Source organism: Anguilla anguilla, chromosome 13, assembly GCF_013347855.1.
Source record: "Anguilla anguilla isolate fAngAng1 chromosome 13, fAngAng1.pri, whole genome shotgun sequence".
Classification (NCBI taxonomy): domain Eukaryota; kingdom Metazoa; phylum Chordata; class Actinopteri; order Anguilliformes; family Anguillidae; genus Anguilla; species Anguilla anguilla.
This window is the reverse complement of record NC_049213.1, coordinates 38,350,215-38,372,748: the sequence shown is the minus strand read 5'-3', so window position 1 is coordinate 38,372,748 and position 22,534 is coordinate 38,350,215. Positions and strand designations below refer to the sequence as shown.

Here is a 22,534-nt window from a genome sequence, read left to right as displayed (position 1 = left end):
TCTCTCTCTGTCCCTCCTCCTCCTCCCTCCCTCTCAGTCTCTCTTTCTGTCCCTCCTCTTCCTACCCTCCCGGTGTCTTTCTCTTTCTCTCTCCCTTTCTCTCCCTCCCAGTCTCTCTCTCTGTCCCTACTCCTCCTCCCTCCCAGTGTCATTCTTTCTCTCTCCCTTTCTCTCCCTCCCAGTCTCTCTCTGTCTGTTTCTCCTCCTCCTCCCTCGTTCCCTCCCAGTCTCCCAGATTTGGGACAGCAGTAATAGTCTCTCCCTGCTGCCCTTCTCTTGGTCATGCAGACCTGGGTCTGGCCCAGCTCCTGATCTAAGCATTATGGTTTGTTTTATCCGTGCTGCCTGTGTCTGTCTTTGCTGAAATGCACTGAATGACTGACAGCGGATTGAGATTGAGCGTCCGCATGTGATTTTCTGAAATTTCAGTTGTTTCCAAGAGAGATTTTTTTAACACTGATGTTCCAGCACCGAGGTGGGCAATAGGGGGGCCATTTCTGTTTCTGGATTTCATGCCAACTTCTGCCCTTAATTACATAATCAGCCCTAACTTTTTCATTCGTTTATGGCTACAGTTCTTGATAAGAGCATGAATGACAGCCAAAGACTTGTGCTCTTGTGTTCCTATACGAGACGTTTCACTGTGATCTAATCTACGAGTGAATCAGCGCTGATGTGCACAGCCTGTTGACTCATTTAGCCGAGTTCATTGGTGGATACACATCTGCATGCGCACCGGCCCCCCAGGACTGAAAGTGCCCACCCCCTGTTCTGACATAAACTGCATGTTTCTGCTAGAACATGGGGGGTGGGTTTTTGGTGTGAAGCCACAAAAAAATAGAGTGGCTATTTCATGTTACTTTGTTTTATAGTCGACTGTGTACGGCATAGACTAAATTGGAAAATGCTTTCTCGGTGAGCACGACTGTTTGAAGGTGTTAAAAAATTGCTCATGGTGCAGATTGTCCGCAGAATGAGGTTTCCAGGATATGAAGGTCAGTGAATAAACATTCCCCTGAGATCAGCGACTGTTTGTTCATCCTGCTGCCCAGCCAGGAACAACCTAATATCTCTCAGTGAATGCAGGTGGGGCTGTGGCAGACTCAGATGTGGTCTCTCTCGTAATCGAAATCACGAGCGGCTGCTTTCATCCGACCGCACTGCAGTGTTAATCCGTCGAGTTTTGACTGTGCCTGTCACACGTCACACGCTACACGCTAAAATGCGCTCTGTGGGTTACCCGACACCCCTCCCCGGTTTCGTTTCACCACAGGAAAGGGGGCGGCCGCTTTGTTCGCCGTCCAAATGCGGCTTTCTCAGTTTCTATCACTTCGTGAATCAAAAACACAGCAGTTCTTTATGCGGAACCACTGTGGCAGGATGTGGTGCGCTGCCTTTGAACAGAAATAAGGGTGGTTGTGTTTTTTTTTTTTTTTTTTTTTAAACCCACACATTTTACTTTTAGCAGTCTGCTGCTTTTACAGACACACACACACACACACACACCTTTTACTGCACAGTAATCTCAAAGTGCTTTACGATAGAACTGGGGTGCAGTGATTAGAGGTGCAATTATTCAGTTCTTAAAAGATTGCACAGAAGAACAAATAAGAGATATATACTCATGCATATACAGTATACTCTTATACATTTACATGCATGCATATATGCACACTTACACGCACATAAATATATAAAAACCCACACACACCACTGTACCTGGAAGAAGTGACCCAACACCTGCTCCTAGTTGTCTGTACAATAGACTGCATAAAATACATACAAAAAAAAACAATGATTTTTTTCAGGCAGTCCCAGAGTCCTGGCCTAGTGAAAGTCTCTCTTTGTGAGTCTATGAGCTGTATCGTCATAACAGAACTGCTGCTCTGTTTCCAGCTCAGAAGCCTGACCAGAAGCCTGTGGACAAGGCCAAGGTGGCGGTGAAGGCTTCGGGGCTGCAGCGCTCCTGTTCGGATGCCGGACGGGATCGCGGGAAGCCCCCCTCGGGCCTGGTGCGCCCCACCGCCGCCGGGTCCTTCGGCTACAAGAAGCCGCCGCCCACCTCCGGCACGGCGACGGTGATGAGCGCCAGCGGCGCCACCATCTCCAGCGGCTCCGCCACCGTGGGCAAGACGCCCAGGTCCTCCGGCATTCCCATCAAGCCCCTGGGCAGCGGCGGGGGTGGCGGCCTGGGCGGGGACAGCCGCAAGAGCAGCCTGGACGTGTCCAACCTGGAGCCGGGTTTCCTGTCGCCCAGTGCGCGTGGGAGCATCCAGTACCGCAGCCTGCCCCGGCCCGCCAAGTCCAGCGCCATGAGCCTGACGGGCCGCCCCGCCTCCCGGCCCGTCAGCAGCACCATCGACTCCGCCCTGCTCGGCCTCAAGCCCGCCCCTTCCCCGGGCCCCTCCCTCAGCCCCGCCCCCAGCCCCGCCCTCAGCCCCACCCCCTCCTGCAGCACCAGGATGAAGGAGCTGGGCGGCGGCGGCGGCAAGGCCAACCGCGCCAGCGTGGGCCCGGTCAACCAGACGGACCGCGAGAAGGAGAAGGCCAAGGCCAAGGCGGTGGCGTCGTCCGACTCGGACTGCGGGTCGCTGAAGGGCCTCCTGGCTGCTGGGGAGGCCAGCGCCAAACTGCAGGGGCTGCGGCAGTCCAGTGGGAGCAAGTACTCCGAGCTGTCCTCCCCTGTCACCCACAGGTACCCCCCAACCCCCCCCCCCCCCCCCCCCCCGTCACCCCTTCAGTGTTGTTCTACCCCAGAATTGAAGTGAGAGCGAGGGAGGGATAGACAAGGACAATGAAGGGAAAGAAATGAAGGATAGAGACATTGAAGGGAGAAAGAGGAGGAGAAAAACAGAGAGAGATTGACAGAGAGAACAAGAGAGCATTCTGCAGTTTCAGGGAGAAGCCACAGTAGAATTACAAATGGTTAAATGCCTTTCATAGTTTTCAGGGGAAAAGATGGCCTTTTGGTGCAGGTTCCAATTGTGCCATATTTGTTGAAAACTGCAGTGAAAGTGCTTACGTAGCTAAAAGGGTTTGTATTGTGGGTGCACAGACGGGCTCAAGGTGAGATCTGTCATCCTGGGACAGAGCAGCCATCTTGCTCTGTTAAGAGACAGAAAGATGCACTTCATTTGCATCTCAGTGGAAAGGCTCTGCTTCTCCTGAGTCTGTCTGTGGCGCCGTGCTTCTCTGGGAGTGTTAGACTCCATTTCCTGTCAGGAAACATGAACAAAAGTACACCTCTGAGCTCACTGAAGCAATGCATCATGCTTCTGAAACCTTTCCAGACCCACTGAAGAGGCTTCAATATGCTTCTGAAGTTTTTTTTAAATTTATTTATTTATTTATTTATTTTTAAATAAAGGCTCTGTGGAATTTTTTTTAGTGTTTGTTATAACCAGTATCTGACATTCTGTTGCTGATGTTTATTATTCATAAGACTCAGATTCCCAGCTGGCTCTGGTCTTTGCGCTGTCGTGTCGTTTGACAGTTGGCTCTGATGTCTGATTCACAGGGCGCTAGGCAGCAAGTCGCTAGGGCGACCGCCCAGCCTGGCTCACGGCGACAAGGTGAACAGCCTGGACTCCTGTTTGGGCCTGCAGGACCTGCCGCCCAAGGTGCCCCCGTTCTCCAAACTGCAGGACCTGGCGGGGTCGTGCGGGACGCCCCGCCTCACCCCCAGCCCCGCGCCCGTCCTGCACATCGACTCCCCCGGCTGCTTCTCCGGCTCGCCCCTGCTCTACCCCCGCCTCTCCGGGATGCACCGCAGCCTGGAGTCCCTGCCCATGCACCTGAGCGTGCCCCCCAGCCCCGCCAACCGCCAGGAGGAGCGCGAGGAGCGGGGCGGCGGCCCGGGCGTCTGGGGGCCTGGCAGCAGGACGTCCATCACTCTGCCCGACAGGTGTGGAGCCGCGGCGTTCGCCGAGCATGCGCACGAGCGCGTGTACGGACGCAAACGTGCATGGGCACATGCGCACATTCAGGCATGCACACAAACGCATTTACCCACACCTACATGCATGGACACATGCACTCATACGGGCATGTGCACAAGTGCGTGTGCGCACATGAAAGTGCATGGGCATCCTCACATACAGGCGTCCACAGAAGCTTAGAAACATGCAAGGGCACACATGCATGCACTCTTCCCACTCCAGACTTAAAAAAAAAAAATTTGTTATTTTATTTTTTTAACCTCACTTCCTTTTGTGGGGGTTCAGGCTTGGCTTTTGCCCAGTTTTCCTTCTTTGTCTCACAGTTCTCTGTAAAAGAAGTCTTATACAATTACATAGATTTGATTTCATTTGGACTCATGGGGGGGCTGCAGGAGTCAGGGTCCTAGTGAGTCATGACTCCCAAATCCTCCCCCCCCCGATCCACCCCAGTCTTCACGCGCCAGCTCCCATGATTCATTGCAGCGGTGAAGCATCGCCCCTCGCTGAGCTGGGCGGGAGGTCCAGCTCTCCTGACACACTTATGGCTTCCAAAAAAAGATCTGGAAACCCTCCCCCCTCCCCCCCCCCCCCGCCCCACTGCTGGAAGACATTATTCCGCAGTCCATTGAACAAGAAAATGCCTGTGAAGGTCTTTATCCACACTGTGTGGTGATTGCGTGCTGAGGATATAAACCAGCGCTTTTCGTGTGCGCTTCCCGAAGCAGAAGAGCCGAATTTTACGTTTAGTCACTCGTGAGTGAGTGTAAAACTTTCAGCGACATACTGCTATTAAAAAAAACAGAGACGAATAAATGAGGTCATTACACGGTAATCCCCCCCCCCCCCTCCGCCCCTACATTTTTGGGCGTGAGCAGCCCAGTTTTTCACCGAAAATAAGCCCACAGCCACGTTTTATCTGGCTCTCCTGTTCTGCAGCTTAAACCTTTTTTGCTGTTGCTCTCTTATTTTATAATGGTGCTCAGCTCTAATGGGGACACGTCTGAGACATCGCTACAATGCCGAAGGCTCCCCCTGTTGGCCTGATAAAAAATGACCCTTTTTGTTTCTAATGTCTCCTGTAAATGCCTTTATTTCTGTGTTGCTCACAGGGTTTAAGAAAAAAAGAAGAAAAAAAAAAAAGGCAGGCTTATTTTTCCTTCCGTTCTGTCAGTTGTTTAATAATATCTTGTTCTCCTGCTCTTAGCTTGCAAAGGGATAGGAACACCCTTCCCAAGAAAGGACTGAGGTAAATCTTTTCTTTTTCATCTCAGACAAAGACAGTCTAATGGTACAGTAAACATTACCTTCAAAGACAACATAATGGTATGGTTAGCATTGATTTCACACTACTGTCGTCATTGCATTCTCTTAGCCGATGCTCTTATCCAGAGCAGCTAAAAAAAATTGGGGAACATCACTGCTAGTTTCTTGAAGTGCAAAAGTGCAATATCACCAGGAAGGCACTGAATGCCCATTTATAAACGATACGTTTAAAAAGCTGCCCAAAAGAAACCAACAATTAGCATTGTAAATACTGCTGCATGGATAGCCTATCTGTGTTTCCCCCCTCCCCCCACCAGATTACATCTATAAATAGCTATACTTATAGCATGTCCTAAAAAAAGAAAGATGGTAGCTAAAGAGAATTGCTAAAGACGATCGCTAAAGAGGGTGTTTGAAGACAGTAGCTAAAGATGGTAGCTAACGACAGTACCTAAAGTGGGTAGCTAAAGACGGTAGCTAAAGAGGGTACCGAAAGAGGATAACTTAAGAGAATGGCTCATGAGGGTAGCTAACAAGCGTAGCTAATATCACCCGCTGCTCTTCTGTACCCGCAGCCGCTACAGCCAGCCGGAGGAGGAGGTGAAGAAGGAGGGCAAGGAGAGGAGACACTCCCACACCATCGTCAGCATTACCGACTCAGAGAGCCCCCCGCGCCTGCCCTCCCCCCCCTCGGCCTCCCTCTCCGTGGGCAAGAACCCCCCTACCAACGTGGGTGAGTTCCCAGAATCCTCAGCTCAATTATCACTGAGTTGCCCAGATGCCAGATGTTTTCAACTGGAATGTTCAGTTTTCGAATTTTTTTTTTTTGTACAGGACCAGTTTGTGGTGCTAACCAGACAATATAACGTCCAGTCTGAGTAACTGCTGTGCCTGTTGCCTGGTTTTCACAAATCCTAAATCTGGCAACCCTGCTTATCAGTGTGGTGCGGAACCCTGCAAGAATAAGCACCAGATTAACCGGTCTAGTCTGTCTGGATGTGTGGCTGTCGGTGTAGCGGTGTAATTCACATCATCTCCAGCGATTGACTGATCGGTGATCTTGCCTGTCGCGTGCAGTGGCCCCCACCCCAAACGGCGGCACCCCGCCCCGGATCACCCGCTCCAACAGCATCCCCACCCACGACTCCGCCTTCGAGCTGTACGGCGCCTCCCCCCTGGGCAGCAGCCTCTCGCTGGCCGACCGGCCCAAGAGCATGACCCGCTCCGGATCCTTCCGCGAACCCGGAGAGGACGGTGAGAGAACCTGGGCAACCCCCTCTGTCTCCCCCCCCCCTTCCCCCACCCTGGGTGAAATGCAGCAGCCCCTCGGTGGGGGAAGGGGGTGTAAACTGCCCTCGGAAGCCCTGTGCAACTCAAACCTCAGAGTTCTAAATAAAGAATTGCAGCTAGCTCGCCCCCTAGTGTTGGCCAGCGCCTATTCATTTTGTGGGTTGTCGTTAATGCGAAGCCCACACGTCACCCATTGATTGTTTACTGCATTGCTGTAATTTACAGTAATCTGCTGTGTCTCCATGGTCTGTGTTTGTGCAAGTACCCGAGGGTGTATCTTCTATGAAAACAAAGGGAAAAGGAGACATGTTATGTATTATCAGCCTTACACAAGCGCGCACATAATGTGAATCAGTTAAGTTTACATTATCTCTGTCTACGCTCACACATTCTCAGGGCTGCTGGGGTCATACACATGTAGCAGTTGTTCAGTACCGATTGCAAACTGTGCCTGAAATTGGTTACGGAAAATATCTAAAGTGCAGTGGGGGATTTGGAAGATTATAGAAAATTGACTGTGTGGAAAAACATTTTTTGCTTTGTTTTGGGATTGAGAGGAAGCATAGGTGCATAGCAGTGGAACGGTGTGCACAGAAGTTCACACTTCCTCTCAACAGTCGGAGTAGGCACTTTTAAAATATTAAATTTATTAACGTGCTCTTTTTGTTCCACCACTTTCTATCTCTCCATCTCTCTCTCTCTCTCTCTCGGTCTTCCTCTTTGTCTGATGCAGTCCACGGTTCAGTCCTGTCCCTGGCGTCCAGTGCTTCGTCCAGCTACTCCTCGGTGAGTAAGAGCTGCGGCCTGTAGCAGAACTGAGTCCGGAAAGTTCCGCTGCACGCACCAGGAGAGTGCTGGGGGTGTGTCTCCAACGTGCCTGACTGCTCTGTCTAATTACTGCACCACAAGCCTGAGGCACACAGCCAGTACATGTGTACATATCCCATCCAGATCCTGTAAACTCTCTCCTTCAGTAGATGTGTACATAATCCTTGAGTTGTTGAGACGCTTCTGAAGTTACAGTTGAACTCCAGACATATCCAAGTACGCACAGACACACACACACACACACACACACAGTTTTCTTAAATCATTCATTTGATCGTTTGTACTTTTTGCTTTCTGACATGGCATAACCAACTGTCATTCACAAATAAATCCTCACACAAAACGGTCATAATCGATCAGAGTAAGATCAGCGATGAATAGTTCAGAGGTGTGGGGGGAAAAAGGTCTGTAAGGACAGGGTGTGGAAAACAGGGCGTGACTTACAGTAACAGTCACTCTGATAGCCCCCCTGAGAACGTCCAGCTGCCCCGCGGGTAAACCCGGATTGGGTTTGGGTGGGGGAAGGTCATTTTACGTGACTGCGCCCGTACGAGCTGCAACAAGTGTGTGAGACTCCAGCTTGGGCTGTGCTCGGAATAGCTCCCACCTGTGACTCCTTTTAGCCTGAGCTCCACCCCCTCCCCCTCCCCCTCCCCCCCCCCCCACCCCCTCCCCCCCCCCAACCCCCTCTCCTTCGGCCTTCTTAGCTGCTGCGTCACCCTCCTCCCCCTCTCGCTCGCCCCCCCCCCCCCCCCCCCCCGGTTTGCTTATCCTCTTTCTCTCTCTGTCCCTCATGCTTTGTCAGGCTGAAGAACGAATGCAAGGAGAGGTAAGTGCCCCCTGTACACCCCCCTCCCCCCCTCGCCACATTCCAACCATGGTCTTTATTCATTCCTGCTCATTCCGTCTCCCACCCACCCCCTCCCCCCCCCCATCTCAATCTCATCCAGTTTCTGATCCCTTTGCTCCAAGGCGGTTCACCCTGTTACTCTAAAGAGTCTTGAGAGTTTGTCATATTCACCCCTCCCCCCCCCCCCCCCCATCGCTCATAACCTCCAAGTAACCTTCTCTGTGTACCTCGAAACACCCGATATCACCGTCAGAGTACCGAGTGCCTCACATGCAACAGACGAAAGGGTACAAAATGTGAACTACTTCACGTTGTACGGACATGAGAAGTTATACTGTAGCACAGGGCGTCGGTCCTGCAGGGCCAGTGTGTGTGTGCAGGGTATCGTTGTCACCAGTTACACTGGACACATTAAGCAATTCGCTGAATACACTTGTGCCTCTTTAACCCTAGTTTAGAGCACGATAAAGTGTTTCTTGTTGGGACACAGGACCCAGTCTTCAGCTGTCATTTGTGAATTTTTCTAGAAATGGTGCCTAAATATAATTTTCTAAATGATTGATGATTTTCTAATTAAGTAATTTGGAGCAGGCATTGGCCCTCCTTAACCACCCCTGCTGTAGCTGGTCACTACCTCAGCTGTTGTCAGGTAAGGGATGTCCCTCCAGGTTCACTGGTGTCGGTGGTGTACCTGAAAAGCACAGGTGACGGTTGAAATGTTATTGGCACCCTAAAATTTTATTTGGCAGCAGCGTGCTAAACAGTTTGCGTGTACTTATTTCCTGAACTACCTCTACTAAGCAGAACATTTTTAGAAACTCTGCGGTTGCCAAAAACAGGTCAGCTACTTAGGTTAATTAAAGCTGTCTCTGTCTGTCTGTCGAATAGTCAGCTTATCCAGCAGTGTTTACCCTTGGTGCGTGTGTGTCACTGAGGTATATGATCTTGTGATCTGTAGCGGTATCAGTGCTATAGCATCTCACTCAGGCACGTTGTAATACACGAGTTTCCCATCCGGTATTTAAATATAGGTGCCTAAAGGCCAGACTCCAGTACTCAGCTTCACCTGTAGGCCACACAAACAAGTCCTCAGGATTCGGGCCACTTTTTGTGGGGGGGGGGTGTTCAGTGTGACTGATCTGCTCCTCCTCATTTCAGCAAATCCGAAAACTGAGGAGGGAGCTGGAGACATCCCAGGAGAAGGTGGCCACCCTGACGTGCCAGCTGTCCGAAAATGTAGGTGTCCCGACGCAGCCCTTGTTGTCCTCCGCAGTGCATCTGTGCCCCCCTAAAAAACGTCTTTCCATGGGGCCCAGAATCCCCGGTGGTGTCCCTGTGTGGGATAGTCACATTTGATCCAGCCCTTGTGATCAGAAGCCTATTAAACAGCGGTAGGCAGTTCAGCTGTGAGCGGGGCTCAAGCGGCATTAGAACAGTGTTTGAGGTTCAGATCAAGGATGGCGGTAACGACGGTGTTGTGGATCGGCAGCTGTGCCTAATCACTAATCCCGCAAACAAATCCGCTTCTCAGATGTATCTGCCTCATTGTTTGGTTCTGTATGATGGATAAGATGCTCTACAGTTCACACAGCTCTCTCACTGGGTCAGTTGAGGCAAACCTGGCTTATGTTTACAGTATTCCTGGCTCCAGGCAGCCATTTTGTACCTGTATTATATTACGTTGTTGATATGCTGAGCAGAGTCCTTTACTCTGGTGAATTACATGACTTGCTGTATTGCGTGCAGGTATCATCTGTACTGAAGAGGTTCAGGCTCTAAAGTGTGTTTTAAAGGTTATGCATGCAGGGCTTCTTGTCAGTTAACCTTGATAAACTTTGATTTTGAAAACTCTGTAGCTCTGATGGAGTAATTCAAATTAAATCAGTAAAAAAAAAATTAAAATAAATAAATATAGAGGTCACCTTCTGCATTTTCATAAATTTGTTTTCATAAATCTGATGTGTGAGATATGTTGATAGAATAGCAGATGGGGAAATTCCCTGCAGGCATATTACTTGGACAGCTCACTCAAGGACCCAACAGTGTCTGGGAATCAAACCTACAACCCAGCAATCTGTTTAAAATCCCCCTTCCCTAACCGCTGCCCCACGCAACTAGTCCTGTTTTACCAAAGCGAATATGTGTGTCCTGACACCTCTGTTTTATCATCTTACACTTGTCACATGTCTGTGATCCACGTTTTAGGCTGGACTAAGCAGGATTTGTGGCCTATGTGTGTATATTGTTGTGTGTGTGTGTGTGTGTGTGTGTGCCTGTGTGCCTGTGTGCGTGCGTGTCCCCAAGCCACATGCATTTTTGCTTGGCATGCATTTTTATATTGATAATGATAACGATGATAATTATAATATACGTTAACCACCGAAGAGCTAAGTTCCTGATGCAGCCATGTTTGTAGTCTGATATTAAATGAATTCAGGTTAGGGAACTTTCTCAGTGATACAGCAGTTAAGGCCTACCTAGAGGTCAAAACTGCAGCCAGCTGCTTCTCTAACCAGCAGGGCCGTTGTGTAAATAAACATTCGCCGTTTGCAGTTATGTCCGCCAGGTTAGACTCTCCCCTGGAGATGCGTCTGTACTTTGGCAGGGAGTAGTCGGCTCGGATGTTTTTTATACATGCCGAGCATTCGATCCGGCCCAAGCGCGCGGCCCAGAGGGCCTGTTCTCGGATGCCTGGGAGGGCGACACGGGAGGCGAAAGGCTCGAAAGCTGAGAGGAATGTCAGCCATCCGTGGGAAAGCGGCGGCGCGTGGACCGTGAGCACCGTCCCGCATCGCGGTCGAGCCGCCGTCGACGCGCGCGCCATTTGGAATGACAGTTGGCCCCAGAGCAGGCTTTGCAGCGATTGAAAGTCTGCCTGACGCAGCGCAGTCAGCTTTCCCCCGGCCGTGGTGTGAGTGACTGTAGAGCACCTTCATCTCAATGGACGTATGACATTGGTGACATGTTTCCTTCATCAGCTTAGCAGCAAGTGGTATGATGTGAGATTCATGACCTTTGTTCCCTCTCCATACCTCTGTGTGTGTGCGTGTGTGTCTGCGCATGTGTGGCTGCGTGCGCGTGTGCCTGCCAGCACGCGTGCGTGTGCGCGTGTGTGTGTGTGCGCGTATTTGCGTGCGTGCATACGTACGTGTGTGTCTTTGCGTGCGTGCATACGTACGCGTGTGTCTGTGCGTGCATACGTACGTGTGTGTGTGCATGCCTGTGGACAGATGAATGCTTAAATATACAGTGTGTGCCTTACTGAGGTATTCCATTTCAGGGTCTGCAGCCAGCTGAATTCGTCTTTACTTTCAGTTTATTTCTTTTCATCCACCTGTGAAGTGAAGTTTAATGCTGATTTTGAAATTGTGCCTTTAATTAAAGCCATTCTCTGATACTGACCTTATCTTCTGCACTTTTTTCCCTGTCACCCTGTGTGAGTAATTTGGGGGTCTTCTCTGTGTGCTGTGTTGGATACCTGACCGTGAAATTGGGGTTGACAGGCCTGGGTTCAATTGTTTATACCCATAACATTGACTAGATAAATATCTTTATAGAATAATGGCAATCTGCTGAAATGTGCTATGACTGAAATTTAATTGGCAAGTGTGAAATTACAATCTTTGGTCTGATGTAGCTGATATATGCTGTATGTATTCAGTGTAAGTTCATTAAAAGGACCCAGGTCTGTTTGAAGGAGGGGGTGTGGGGTTGGTTGTTGACAGTTTTGTGAATGTGTGCCCCCCCCCCCCCCCTTCCCACCCCCACCCCTCCCTAACACTGTCCATCTCTCCCCTCCTCACTGTTGTTTCAAATGACTGCCGGAACACGCTGCCCCTCCACTGGCCGTCCGCTGATGCACCTCCGTCTGATGTTGGGTGTAGCAGTTAGGCCAGGTTCGTTGGACTCAGGCCCCGCCCCCTGTTTGTCGCATGACTCCGCCCCTCTCGCTGACGACGTGCTGTAGGCTGAGAGAACCTGGCTGTTACAGTCATTTTAACTGCGCTGAGATTAGGTCTCGCACTGGGCTGGGCTTAGATCAGGTAACAGTCGAATAAACTCAGACATGCACACACGTACTACACTCATACATGCACATAACAAATATGCAGAAGACCCCACAGTAGTACGGGATTGGATCTTTTTTTTCTTTGTGTGTGTGTTTATACGTTTTTTTTTTTTTCTGCAATAAGCTCCAACACAGTATTTTAACATGGTAAAATTATCAGGGATTACAGCACGCTAGCCTACACTGTGAGGTGAAAGCATTAGTTTCCGTCAGATTGCATGTAGCCATCTGTGGACCCAGTCTGAGAGACATCATCCCTATCGATCATTCTACTTCCTCTCGTTTGACAGACCCCACGTCCGAAACCAAACCTCATGTACCTTCTGCTTTCAGCGTCAAAGTGGTCATCCCAAACTGCCCTCATCTCTCCACCCCCTCCTCCGTTTTTCCACAACGGGCTCTTCCATCCATCGCTGCTCATTTCTCCCCTCCTTCCTCCTCCTGACCTTCTCTACCGCTGCTCGCACGGTGATTGGAAAGGAAGGGAGTGTTTGCCGTGCAGTGATGTGGCCCTGACGTTTCTTCTTTTTTATTTCTACACTGAGAAACTCCTCTCTCTCTCTCTCTCTCTCTCTCTCTCTCTCTCTCTCCTGCTTCTGTGCACAGGCCAACCTGGTGGCTGCATTCGAGCAGAGCCTGGCCCTCATGACATCACGGCTGCAGTCCTTGTCCGTCACTGCCGATCAGAAGGTAGGCCCCACGCGTACTGCCATGTCACAGCCTGACTCATACCGCTATGTCACAGCCAAACACATACCGCCATGTCACAGTCAAACACATACCGCCATGTCACAGCCTGACTCATACCGCTATGTCACAGCCTGACTCACACCGCTATGTCACAGCCTGACTCATACCGCCATGTCACAGTCAAACACATACCGCCATGTCACAGCCTGACTCATACCGCTATGTCACAGCCAAACACATACCGCCATGTCACAGTCAAACACATACCGCCATGTCACAGCCTGACTCATACCGCTATGTCACAGCCAGACACATACCGCTATGTCACAGCCTGACTCATACCACTGTGTCACAGCCTGACTCATACCGCTATGTCACAGCCAGACACATACCGCCGTGTCACAGCCTGACTCATACCGCCGTGTCACAGCCTGACTCATACCGCTATGTCACAGCCTGACTCATACCGCCGTGTCACAGCCTGACTCATACCGCCGTGTCACAGCCTGACTCATACCGCCGTGTCACAGCCTGACTCATACCGCCGTGTCACAGCCTGACTCATACCGCTGTGTCACAGCCTGACTCATACCGCCGTGTCACAGCCTGACTCATACCACTGTGTTACAGCGTAGTGTTTGGAAAGCCATGCGTGACTCTAGTGCATCAGGGAGGACTGTAGTAAAGTCCAGATGAAGGATGTGTTCTGATGAGGCTGGTGCTTACAGGACACTGAGCTGTTGGTCCTCAGATTAAACTTGTGTTCTGATGAGGCTGGTGCTTGCAGGACACTGAGCTGTTGGTCCTCAGATTAAACTTGTGTTCTGATGAGGCTGGTGCTTACAGGACACTGAACTGTTGGACCTGAGGGAGACCATCGAGGTCCTGAAGACCAAAAACACGGAGGCCCAGACGATCATCCATGGGGCGCTCAGCACCGCTGACCTCACCCCCAAAAGTGCAGGTGGGTCAGGGCCTCACAATGAACCAAATGGCAACCCATGCACAGGTAATACCAAATCTCTTTGAGAAATACTTCATATTTCATTTGTAAGGTGGTTTTAAGCCGATTACATACTGAACTGCCGACATGCTTTATAGCTTTGCTGTTTCGAAACTTTGTCCTTGGTTTTCCTACCAATGACAGCGGAGGGCATGTGCTTGTGGATGTGCCTGCCAATGAGAGCGCAGAGCATGTGCTTGTGGATGTTCCTGCCAATGACAGTGGGAGTAATGTGCTGACCGGTGTGTTGGCTGCTCCTCCCGTTCTGCGCTGACCTCTGCGCACACAGCTCTGAACTCTCCCTGACTCAGAATGATGTTATGATCCCAATACATGCTTTAACACATGCTCGCTCTCTCTCTCTCCTCCTATTTCTCTGCCTCTCTCTACCTCCCTCTCCCTTTATCTCATACAGTGTAATGGCATCAATTATAAACACATTAACACAAATACATGAGCTTAAGAATAATATTAATAAAACAACAAATGACCATTCATTAGAATTTCGTAACATTAAGGGTCTCACAACTGTCCCTCAGGCTGTGGCAGGTAGCTATGTGTCGTGCAGTTAAATTTTGGCCGCACCTTTCCTCTCCCAGGAGAATTTGAATTTTATGTGATTCAGGTAGGTTTGGGAAGTTTGGGACTTGTTTTGTGAATTTTGAGAAGAAATGTTCTCTAATTTTTCTATATTTCTCACAATTAGTAAAGTGCAGCTCTGTCTCTACCTGCTCTTTGTTGCAGTGGGAGCACAGCCTCTCCTCCCTGGGCAGACAGGTCTGCCTGTGTCGGCCTGTCTCTTTTGCCAGGCTGTGCTCACTGAGTCTGTACTTTGTCAATGATGATTTTACACTGTGTTTCAGAGTCTGCCGCAGTGTAATCTCGGTTTTGGGCCAAATTACATGCCAATTTGCTTTGATTTTTTTGTTTGAGTTTGCCAATCTCTCTCTCCTGCTCCCTCTCTCTCCCCCTCTTTCTCTGTGCTCCTCTCTCTCTCCCTGTCCCCCTCTTTCTCTCTCTCTCTCTCTCTCCCTCACCCCCTCCCCCCCACTCTCTCTCTCCCTCTCCCTTGCTCTCTCTCTTTCCCCCCTCCCCTCCCTCGTTCTCCCTCTCCCCCCTCTCTCTCTTCCCCTCCCCCGACTCTCTCCCCCCCTCTCCCTCTCTCTCCCTCTCTCGCAGATCTGCGGATAAAGAGGCAGAACTCCTCAGAGAGCATCTCCAGCCTGAACAGCATCACCAGCCTCTCCAGCGTGGGCAGCTGCAAGGACGCCGACGCCAAGAAGAGGAAGAAGAAGAGCTGGGTGAGAGGAGAGGAGGCGCTGGCTCGGCCTTAAAAGGGAAATGTCCCCCAAGTACTCACACTCTGCATCTATATCAAAGCAGGCACCAGCATGCTGGTTTAATTGGTCCAGACTGCCTTTAGTCCACAGCTGAGGTTCACCTCAGCAGGATTCCTTCAGGAACAGAATTCATTTCTAAATCACAGGGTTGATCTGTGCAGTTGCAACGTCCCTGTAGTGCCTCCTCTCCTCTGGTTCCGGATGCATCGTCTCTCAAAGTACGGGCTTCCTTTACATCTCCCTCCTCTTCCTCTCTTCTTTTCTCTCTCTCTCTCTCTCTCTCTCTCTCTCTCTCCTCAGCTGAGAAGCTCCTTCAACAAGGCCTTCAGCATCAAGAAGGGCCCCAAGTCGGGCACCTCATACTCGGACATCGAGGAGATCGCCACGCCCGACTCCTCCGCCCCCTCTTCCCCAAAACTGTCCCACGACGGAGGGGAAAACCCCCCCTCGTCCCTGAGGTCCCCCACCTCTGCCTCGTCCTCTGTGTAAGTTCCCCTTGCGGAGGACTTCCTTAGGTTTGGAACGGGAGCGTTCACATTTAGCCTGTCAGCAGGACTCTCTTAGCCAGAGCGATGGGCACAGATTACAGTCTTTGCATACCATCCGTTTGTACAGCTGGGTGTTTTTACTGAAGTGGTTCAGGTTGAGAGCCTTGCTCAAGGGCACAAGGGCAGCTCCCCAACTGGCGATCGAACCCACAACCTCTGAGTTATAGGCCCTGTTCCCAAAAATATTATACCACACTGCACTGCTGCACAGGTGGCAATGGGGTGAGTGATGCCCCACAGACCCCAAATTCTGCAGAGCTGTCAGTAGTGATTCACACATTTGAACCAGTGGAAGCGTTCTGCCGTGGAGGGCAAAATCTTTCGATTGGCTCCAGCGAGCCTGTAATTGACCAATTATCGCTGCATGGTAGCCCCCCCCCCCTCTACAGAGGCCATAAAGCTTCACTTTTCCTGTCGCTATGGAAACGTACTTCATCAGACTGGGTTAGCCAGTCACAGGCCTGCTCTGCCCCGCAGGATATTCGAGGGCGCCGAGGAGGCGGAGAACGATGAGAAGGTGGTGTCGGACCTCCGCTCCGAGCTCTGGGAGAAGGAACGGAAGCTGACGGACATCCGCCTGGAGGCCCTGAGCTCCGCCCACCAGCTTGAGCAGCTGCAGGAGGCCATGAACAGCATGCAGGTGTGTGGACGGGCCCAGAAAACTGATCTCGGATCAGTGTTACACACTGTCATTGGCATTTATACACTGCTCTGGTTCCCAACCCTGCTACTGGAGATCTGCCGTCCTTCAGGTTTTCATTTCAACCCTAATTTGGCACACCTGATTCTACTAATTAGCAGTTTAATGAGATCTCTAGCTGTTGAATGAGCTGTGCTTTGTTAGGGTTGGAGTGAAAACCTCTACTCCAAGTTTCTTCCTGTTAGCAGACAGGGAGTTTGTAGTATATCGCCCAAGCATACTCAAGCGTGCTCGTAACCCCTCCCCTCTGGCCTCTCTGCTGTCCGCAGATGACCGTGGAGAATCTGAAGGCGGAGAATGACCAACTGAAGGGTAGTCCCGCCCCCGGCCCCGCCTCCAGCTCTCAAAGCCACGCCTCTGGCCTGACCCCTCTGCTGACCTCCTCACCCCGGCTTTCTGCAGCCATGTCCCTTACCAAGTCCTTCAGCCTGAGCCTGAATGAGGGCAAGGATCCAGGTAAGGCTGCTCACCTGGGCTCAGGTGAGTCTGCTCACCTGGGCTCAGGTGAGTCTGCTCACCTGGGCTCAGGTGAGTCTGCTCACCTGGGCTCAGGTAAGGCTGCTCATCTGGGCTCAGGTAAGGCTGCTCATCTGGGCTCAGGTAAGGCTGCTCACCTGTGCTCAGGTGTGGGGAGGTGGGGGATGCAGCAAGGGTTGTGGTGTAGCAGGTGCTTCAACCCCAAAATATTACACACTGATATATAGATTATGACTCTTCCAACAAAAATACACAAAGAATGTATGCTGTAGTGAGTAGTGAATGGATTTACAACCAGTTTAAATTACTCTCCACAGCTGTGCAAATTACATGACTCACCTCACACATTCTCTTTGCGTTACTGATTGAAGGCTTTGGTCGAGGGTGTGCCACTCGCCGTTTGCTCAAGTACCTCATTTGTAAGAAGCAGGATTTTTGTTGTGTGATCACTGGTGTTTCATTTCACAGTGCATTAAAACTCGTTCTCCCTCCCTCCCTCCCTCCCTCCCTCCCCCGCAGACGTAACCCCCATGGAAGCCGTGAGCCACCCGGCTCACAGAGACGATGTCCGCCTCCGCGTGGTGGTCCGTCTGGGCGACCAGCGGGTTTTCAAAGATGTGAGTGTCTCGTTCAAAGATGTCAAACTCGTAGCACGGGCCTTTGCGAGGCACTAGTCTGGACTTTAAGTCTTGCATACTAGATGCTGGTCTCTGTACAGCTTTGTTTCTTGTGAGGTCCTGTTCATTGTGAATCTCAAGTACTGCTGTAAAGCACCCAGTCCCTCCTGTTAGAAGTGTACAGATCTGAGTAATTCACTCGTCTCTTGTCTTTCGCTGGTGTTCTCCCTGTTTGATGCCTGACGCGCTGCAGGAGGTGAAGCAGCTGGAGTTCTTCATTGGATGGGTGAGGATGAATGGAAGGACAGACTGGGCCACGCTAGACACAGCCATCAGCCAGGTCTTCAAGGTGAGCTTCCATGCCCAACGTCCCAGGTGCTCTCCTGCATCTCCACCCCAAATGACGCCGCTGAACCTCTGTTCTTCTTCTCTCCTGTCGCTAGGACTACATCGCTAAGGTAGACCCCACCTCCAGCCTGGTCCTCTCCGTAGACTCCATCTACTGTTACCACGTCAACCACATCAAGAGAGTGATGGGCGGTGAGGTCCCTGAGGCCACACTCCTCCGCTGCCTGGGCAAGAGCCCCTGCTCCGTTTCTGTCGCTCTAAAAGGTATGTCACGCAGAAAATTAGACTTTTCGGGCACCTACCCTTGAATTTGACTTGCATTTACTCATACAGAGTGACTCAGACTGCTCACATTCTTTACTTACAGTTCCACTAATACAGCTGAATATTGTGCAGTAACGGTTCAGGTTAAATACTTTGCTCAAGAGTACAACTGCTGTGCCACACTTAGGAATCAAACCCGCAACCTCTGAGTTCCAAGCCCAGTTCCCTCACTCCTAACCCTTACACTACCACCTATTCGTCTACCACTCCATATTACTGAGTGCAAATGTTTAACTGTGTCATTATAAAGGGTGCTGTTAAACCACTGGGGTGTACTCTCTTTTTCGCTGTGCATGTCTGGCTGGTGTGCGCAGTCAGGATCTGTGGGTTTCGAGGTGCGCTCATGGGGAATAGCGGCGTGCCGAAGGCAGTCCGTAAGGGAGCGATATTCCCAAATCCTGGCGTTCCCGGGCCCAGATGGACAGATGGGCAGTCTCTCAGACAGAAATGAGCCCCAGAGGCCCCAGGCCCAGGTTTCGGGGGGATGAAATGTCACACCGGCCGGGAGGAACAGCCCCCCCCCCCCCAATCCCGTTGGTCTGGGTCTGTTTTTAGGCCAGACTGTCCACACTCCAGTTTGTTTACGAGCGTCATGCGATACGGGACAGTGGCCTCCAAGGAACCAGCTGAGCAGCGCGACCAAACGCGACTCGCAGCTCCTGCTGCGTACAGGCCGCCTGTGGCTTCCCCTCGCGTTCATCTGATACGGACTACGGACTGTCAGCCAATTAGCACCGGGTATCATAGCTGTACAGCGCTATGTTTCTAGGGTTCACTCTCCCCACCCCCCTAACTTCAGTCATCAAACTGGTATTCTGGCAAGTAGTAATTTTTTAGGAGGCCTACTAGAACTGCTTAATTGTGGGAGCTGGGAGCCAGACCCTGGGCTCATGCTCCACTCCACAGCAATGTTATCACATTGTTTAAAAAGTGTGCGATTGTCAGCAAAGGTCCTGCATCAGAATGCCTGTACTGCTAAACAGCAGTGGCCACGTGTGCAGTGGGGAGAAGTAGTCTATTTTCAGTGAGTAAAGGATAAAACAGTACATTACAACCACTTGGCAGATGCTGTAATACAGAGTATTGAAACAGTAGTGCAGAACATTCTCTCTGCAGGACAGGGTTGGGGTGTAACAGTAAGGTTCTCTCTGCAGGACAGGGTTGGGGTGTAACAGTAAGGTTCTCTCTGCAGGACAGGGTTGGGGTGTAACAGTAAGGTTCTCTCTGCAGGACAGGGTTGGGGTGTAACAGTAAGGTTCTCTCTGCAGGACAGGGTTGGGGTGTAACAGTAAGGTTCTCTCTGCAGGACAGGGTTGGGGTGTAACAGTAAGGTTCTCTCTGCAGGACAGGGTTGGGGTGTAACAGTAAGGTTCTCTCTGCAGGACAGGGTTGGGGTGCAACGGTGAGGTCCTCTCTGCAGGACAGGTTTGTAGTGTTACTCTGTGTCCCTATCCAGGCATGAAGGAGAAGTGCGTGGACTGCCTGGTGTTCGAGACGCTCATTCCCAAGCCCATGATGCAACACTACATCAGCCTCCTGCTCAAGCACCGGCGCCTGGTGCTGACGGGCCCCAGCGGCACGGGGAAGACCTACCTCACCTCCCGGCTGGCCGAGTACCTGGTGGAGCGCAGCGGGCGCGAGGCGGCCCCGGGCGTGGCCGCCACCTTCAACATGCACCGCCAGTCCTGCAAGGTGAGTGTTAGGGTACCGCCATCACCTTCAACATGCACCGCCAGTCCTGCAAGGTCAGGCCGCCAAAGTCTAGACCCAGGGGTCTCATGGAGCTTAAAGATTCCTGGGCCTGCAAGGGTCTGAAATGTATTTCGTTATTCATTTTTTGGCATTTTCTGGGCTTGGGAAAACAGATTTTGGCACAATTACTATGTTTATTGGTATCCCTTTGAAGGGTGAGCTCTCATCGTGGAGTTAAATAAATTTTGTTACATTTCATTTAGAGGTGGTGTCTGGTTTATCCATTTTGTTGCTGTGTTTCTTCTGCTTTCAGGATCTTCAGCTGTATCTGTCAAACCTGGCCAATCAGATTGACCGAGAGACCAGCACTGGAGACATCCCATTGGTTGTCATCCTGGATGACATAAGTGACGCGTCCTCAATCAGTGAACTGGTCAATGGTGCCCTTACCTGCAAATACCACAAATGGTGAGCTGGAGGTTATATGTGTGAGTCTGTTGTGGTTGTGGTACCGCTGGCTTTGGTTCTAAAAATGTCTGCTGCATGGCTTCCTCTTTTCAGCCCATACATCATTGGTACAACCAATCAGCCCGTAAAGATGACGCCGAACCATGGCCTACACCTCAGCTTCAGGTGGGAGTCTAAACCGTGAAAGTAAGAAATGCTCAATTAAACCAGTAAGAAACGAGAAGCAAGAGGGTCAATCTGTTCTCCTTATCCCCAGTTGTCAACAGAGTTGTTAGGGAAATGAGCTTGTAACACCATGGTTGTAGGATGCATTCCCAGGCGAAGCACACACACTGCTGTTGTAACCTTGATCAAGGCACTTAAGCTGAATTGCTTCAGTAAAATATCCAGCTGTACAAATGGTAAAAATAGATTGTAATGGAAAAATGGATGTAAAAGAATGTAGTAAGTTGTTCTGGATAAGAACATCAGTTTGACCTTGAAGTTAAATATTGTTCACAAGCTGTTGTATGAGGGCACTACGGGTTATATGAGCACACCATGTACTGGATGTTTCATGACCCTGTCCTATCATTTTAACTCAAGGATGGTGACCTTCTCCAATAACGTGGAGCCTGCCAATGGTTTCCTGGTCCGGTACCTACACAGGAAACTGATGGAGGCCGAAAACGAGGGGAGCGTGAGCAACGATAACCTTCTGAGGGTTCTGGACTGGGTTCCAAAACTGTGGTACCACCTTCACACCTTTCTGGAGAAGCACAGCACCTCAGACTTCCTCATTGGTACACTAGCCTTCACACATTCTGACTACACAGGGGACGCTTTGTTTGGGGCGCCTGGGTCTGTGGGGCAAGATTGAAGTTTCCGTTATTCTTATGCAAGCTGGCAAGATACTGCTCCCAGTTTTCTGGAGTGGATTTGATGATCGTGGTTTAAAATGGGGCTGTCAGTTGATTAATTTGTTCATGCTTGTGACTATACTAGATGTTTGGGTATGTCAGTGGGCTCATATTGATGTACTTGTGGAAGTGGGTTTATAGCCGATGTTCTCATCCTCTCTAGTAACCAGATGTGTGTGTATGCCTGTGTGTCTGTCTTATGCATGTCTCTATGCAGGACCTTGCTTTTTCCTGTCCTGTCCAGTCACTGTTGAGGAATTCCGCTCCTGGTTCATCGACCTATGGAACCATTCCATCATCCCTTACCTGCAGGAGGGTGCCAAGGATGGCATCAAGGTGAGAGACATGACCTCCATGTTAAGAAATGCAATGTCGAGTGTCTTTTCAGAGAACCTGCTTGGTCAGGGCTACCCAACACTCTTCTTCTAGATCTACTGTCCTTCAGGTTTTCACTCCAACCCTAAAAAAGTTCACCTCATTCAACACCTGGAGATGTCTTTGAGTTGCTAATTGGTAGAATCAGATGTGCCACATTAGGGTTCAAACGAAAACCTACAGATCAGGGTTGGGCCCTGTGCTCGGTCACTTTGGAAGGGCCCGATGGTTGAGGAGGCAGTGTACTGTCATGGTTATCTTGTGGTCCATAGCTGCCTGTAGTTGCCTGTATCTTTGCTTTGGCGCTTGTGCTACAGTGTAGAGTTATGGAGGTCCTGTGGTCCATAACTACCTGTATCTTTGCTTTGACTCTTGTGTTGTAGGTCCATGGCCAGAAGGTGGCGTGGGAGGACCCCGTTGAGTGGGTGAGGGGTACCTTACCCTGGCCTTCAGCTCAGCAGGACCAGGCCAAACTCTTCCACCTCCCCCCGCCCAGCACAGGTCCCGGTAGCCCAGGGCAACCCATTGAAGAGAGGCCCAGCAAGGAGACTCCGCCCAGCTCCTTGGAGTCTGACCCATTGGTGAGTCGCTGTATCACCCCTGAGTCACCCCTTTTTGCCCTAGGAGTCGTTGGGAGATCTTACTGTAATCATAGTAATGTTGTATCCCTTGGTTGTGTCATCATCGTCTGATGTAGACTTTGCTGGGGTTTAAAATAACCTGAAACACACAAAATGGCATTAATATATGTGTGTATTTATATTGAGCAAATGATAGCCATAGCTACTTGATGATAGTCATATTTCCTGATGAGT

General features: G+C 50.7%; 1 protein-coding gene across 7 annotated transcripts in view; it reads left to right on the top strand.

Annotated features, from left to right (window-relative positions):
• Nucleotides 1–22,534, top strand: part of nav1b (neuron navigator 1b) — an 84,574-nt gene that overhangs the window by 56,002 nt on the left and 6,038 nt on the right. For 2 of the 7 annotated variants that reach the window (XR_004762050.1, XM_035389065.1), the window contains 24 exons: nucleotides 1,897–2,695; nucleotides 3,518–3,904; nucleotides 5,143–5,184; nucleotides 5,777–5,934; nucleotides 6,279–6,455; nucleotides 7,225–7,277; nucleotides 8,125–8,148; nucleotides 9,328–9,405; nucleotides 12,054–12,065; nucleotides 12,845–12,928; nucleotides 13,775–13,892; nucleotides 15,111–15,232; nucleotides 15,572–15,756; nucleotides 16,297–16,459; nucleotides 16,789–16,975; nucleotides 17,516–17,613; nucleotides 17,867–17,962; nucleotides 18,057–18,225; nucleotides 19,742–19,977; nucleotides 20,291–20,445; nucleotides 20,539–20,610; nucleotides 21,031–21,227; nucleotides 21,562–21,680; nucleotides 22,103–22,300. Coding sequence is in view for 6 of the 7 variants with exons in the window: in XM_035389065.1 (XP_035244956.1) it covers nucleotides 1,897–2,695; nucleotides 3,518–3,904; nucleotides 5,143–5,184; nucleotides 5,777–5,934; nucleotides 6,279–6,455; nucleotides 7,225–7,277; nucleotides 8,125–8,148; nucleotides 9,328–9,405; nucleotides 12,054–12,065; nucleotides 12,845–12,928; nucleotides 13,775–13,892; nucleotides 15,111–15,232; nucleotides 15,572–15,756; nucleotides 16,297–16,459; nucleotides 16,789–16,975; nucleotides 17,516–17,613; nucleotides 17,867–17,962; nucleotides 18,057–18,225; nucleotides 19,742–19,977; nucleotides 20,291–20,445; nucleotides 20,539–20,610; nucleotides 21,031–21,227; nucleotides 21,562–21,680; nucleotides 22,103–22,300 (3,929 nt within the window). In the remaining variant the exon portion in view is untranslated. The remainder of the gene's footprint in view (nucleotides 1–1,896; nucleotides 2,696–3,517; nucleotides 3,905–5,142; nucleotides 5,185–5,776; nucleotides 5,935–6,278; nucleotides 6,456–7,224; nucleotides 7,278–8,124; nucleotides 8,149–9,327; nucleotides 9,406–12,053; nucleotides 12,066–12,844; nucleotides 12,929–13,774; nucleotides 13,893–15,110; nucleotides 15,233–15,571; nucleotides 15,757–16,296; nucleotides 16,460–16,788; nucleotides 16,976–17,515; nucleotides 17,614–17,866; nucleotides 17,963–18,056; nucleotides 18,226–19,741; nucleotides 19,978–20,290; nucleotides 20,446–20,538; nucleotides 20,611–21,030; nucleotides 21,228–21,561; nucleotides 21,681–22,102; nucleotides 22,301–22,534) is intronic. The other 5 variants (XM_035389059.1, XM_035389064.1, XM_035389061.1 and 2 more) reach the window with 5 other exon arrangements.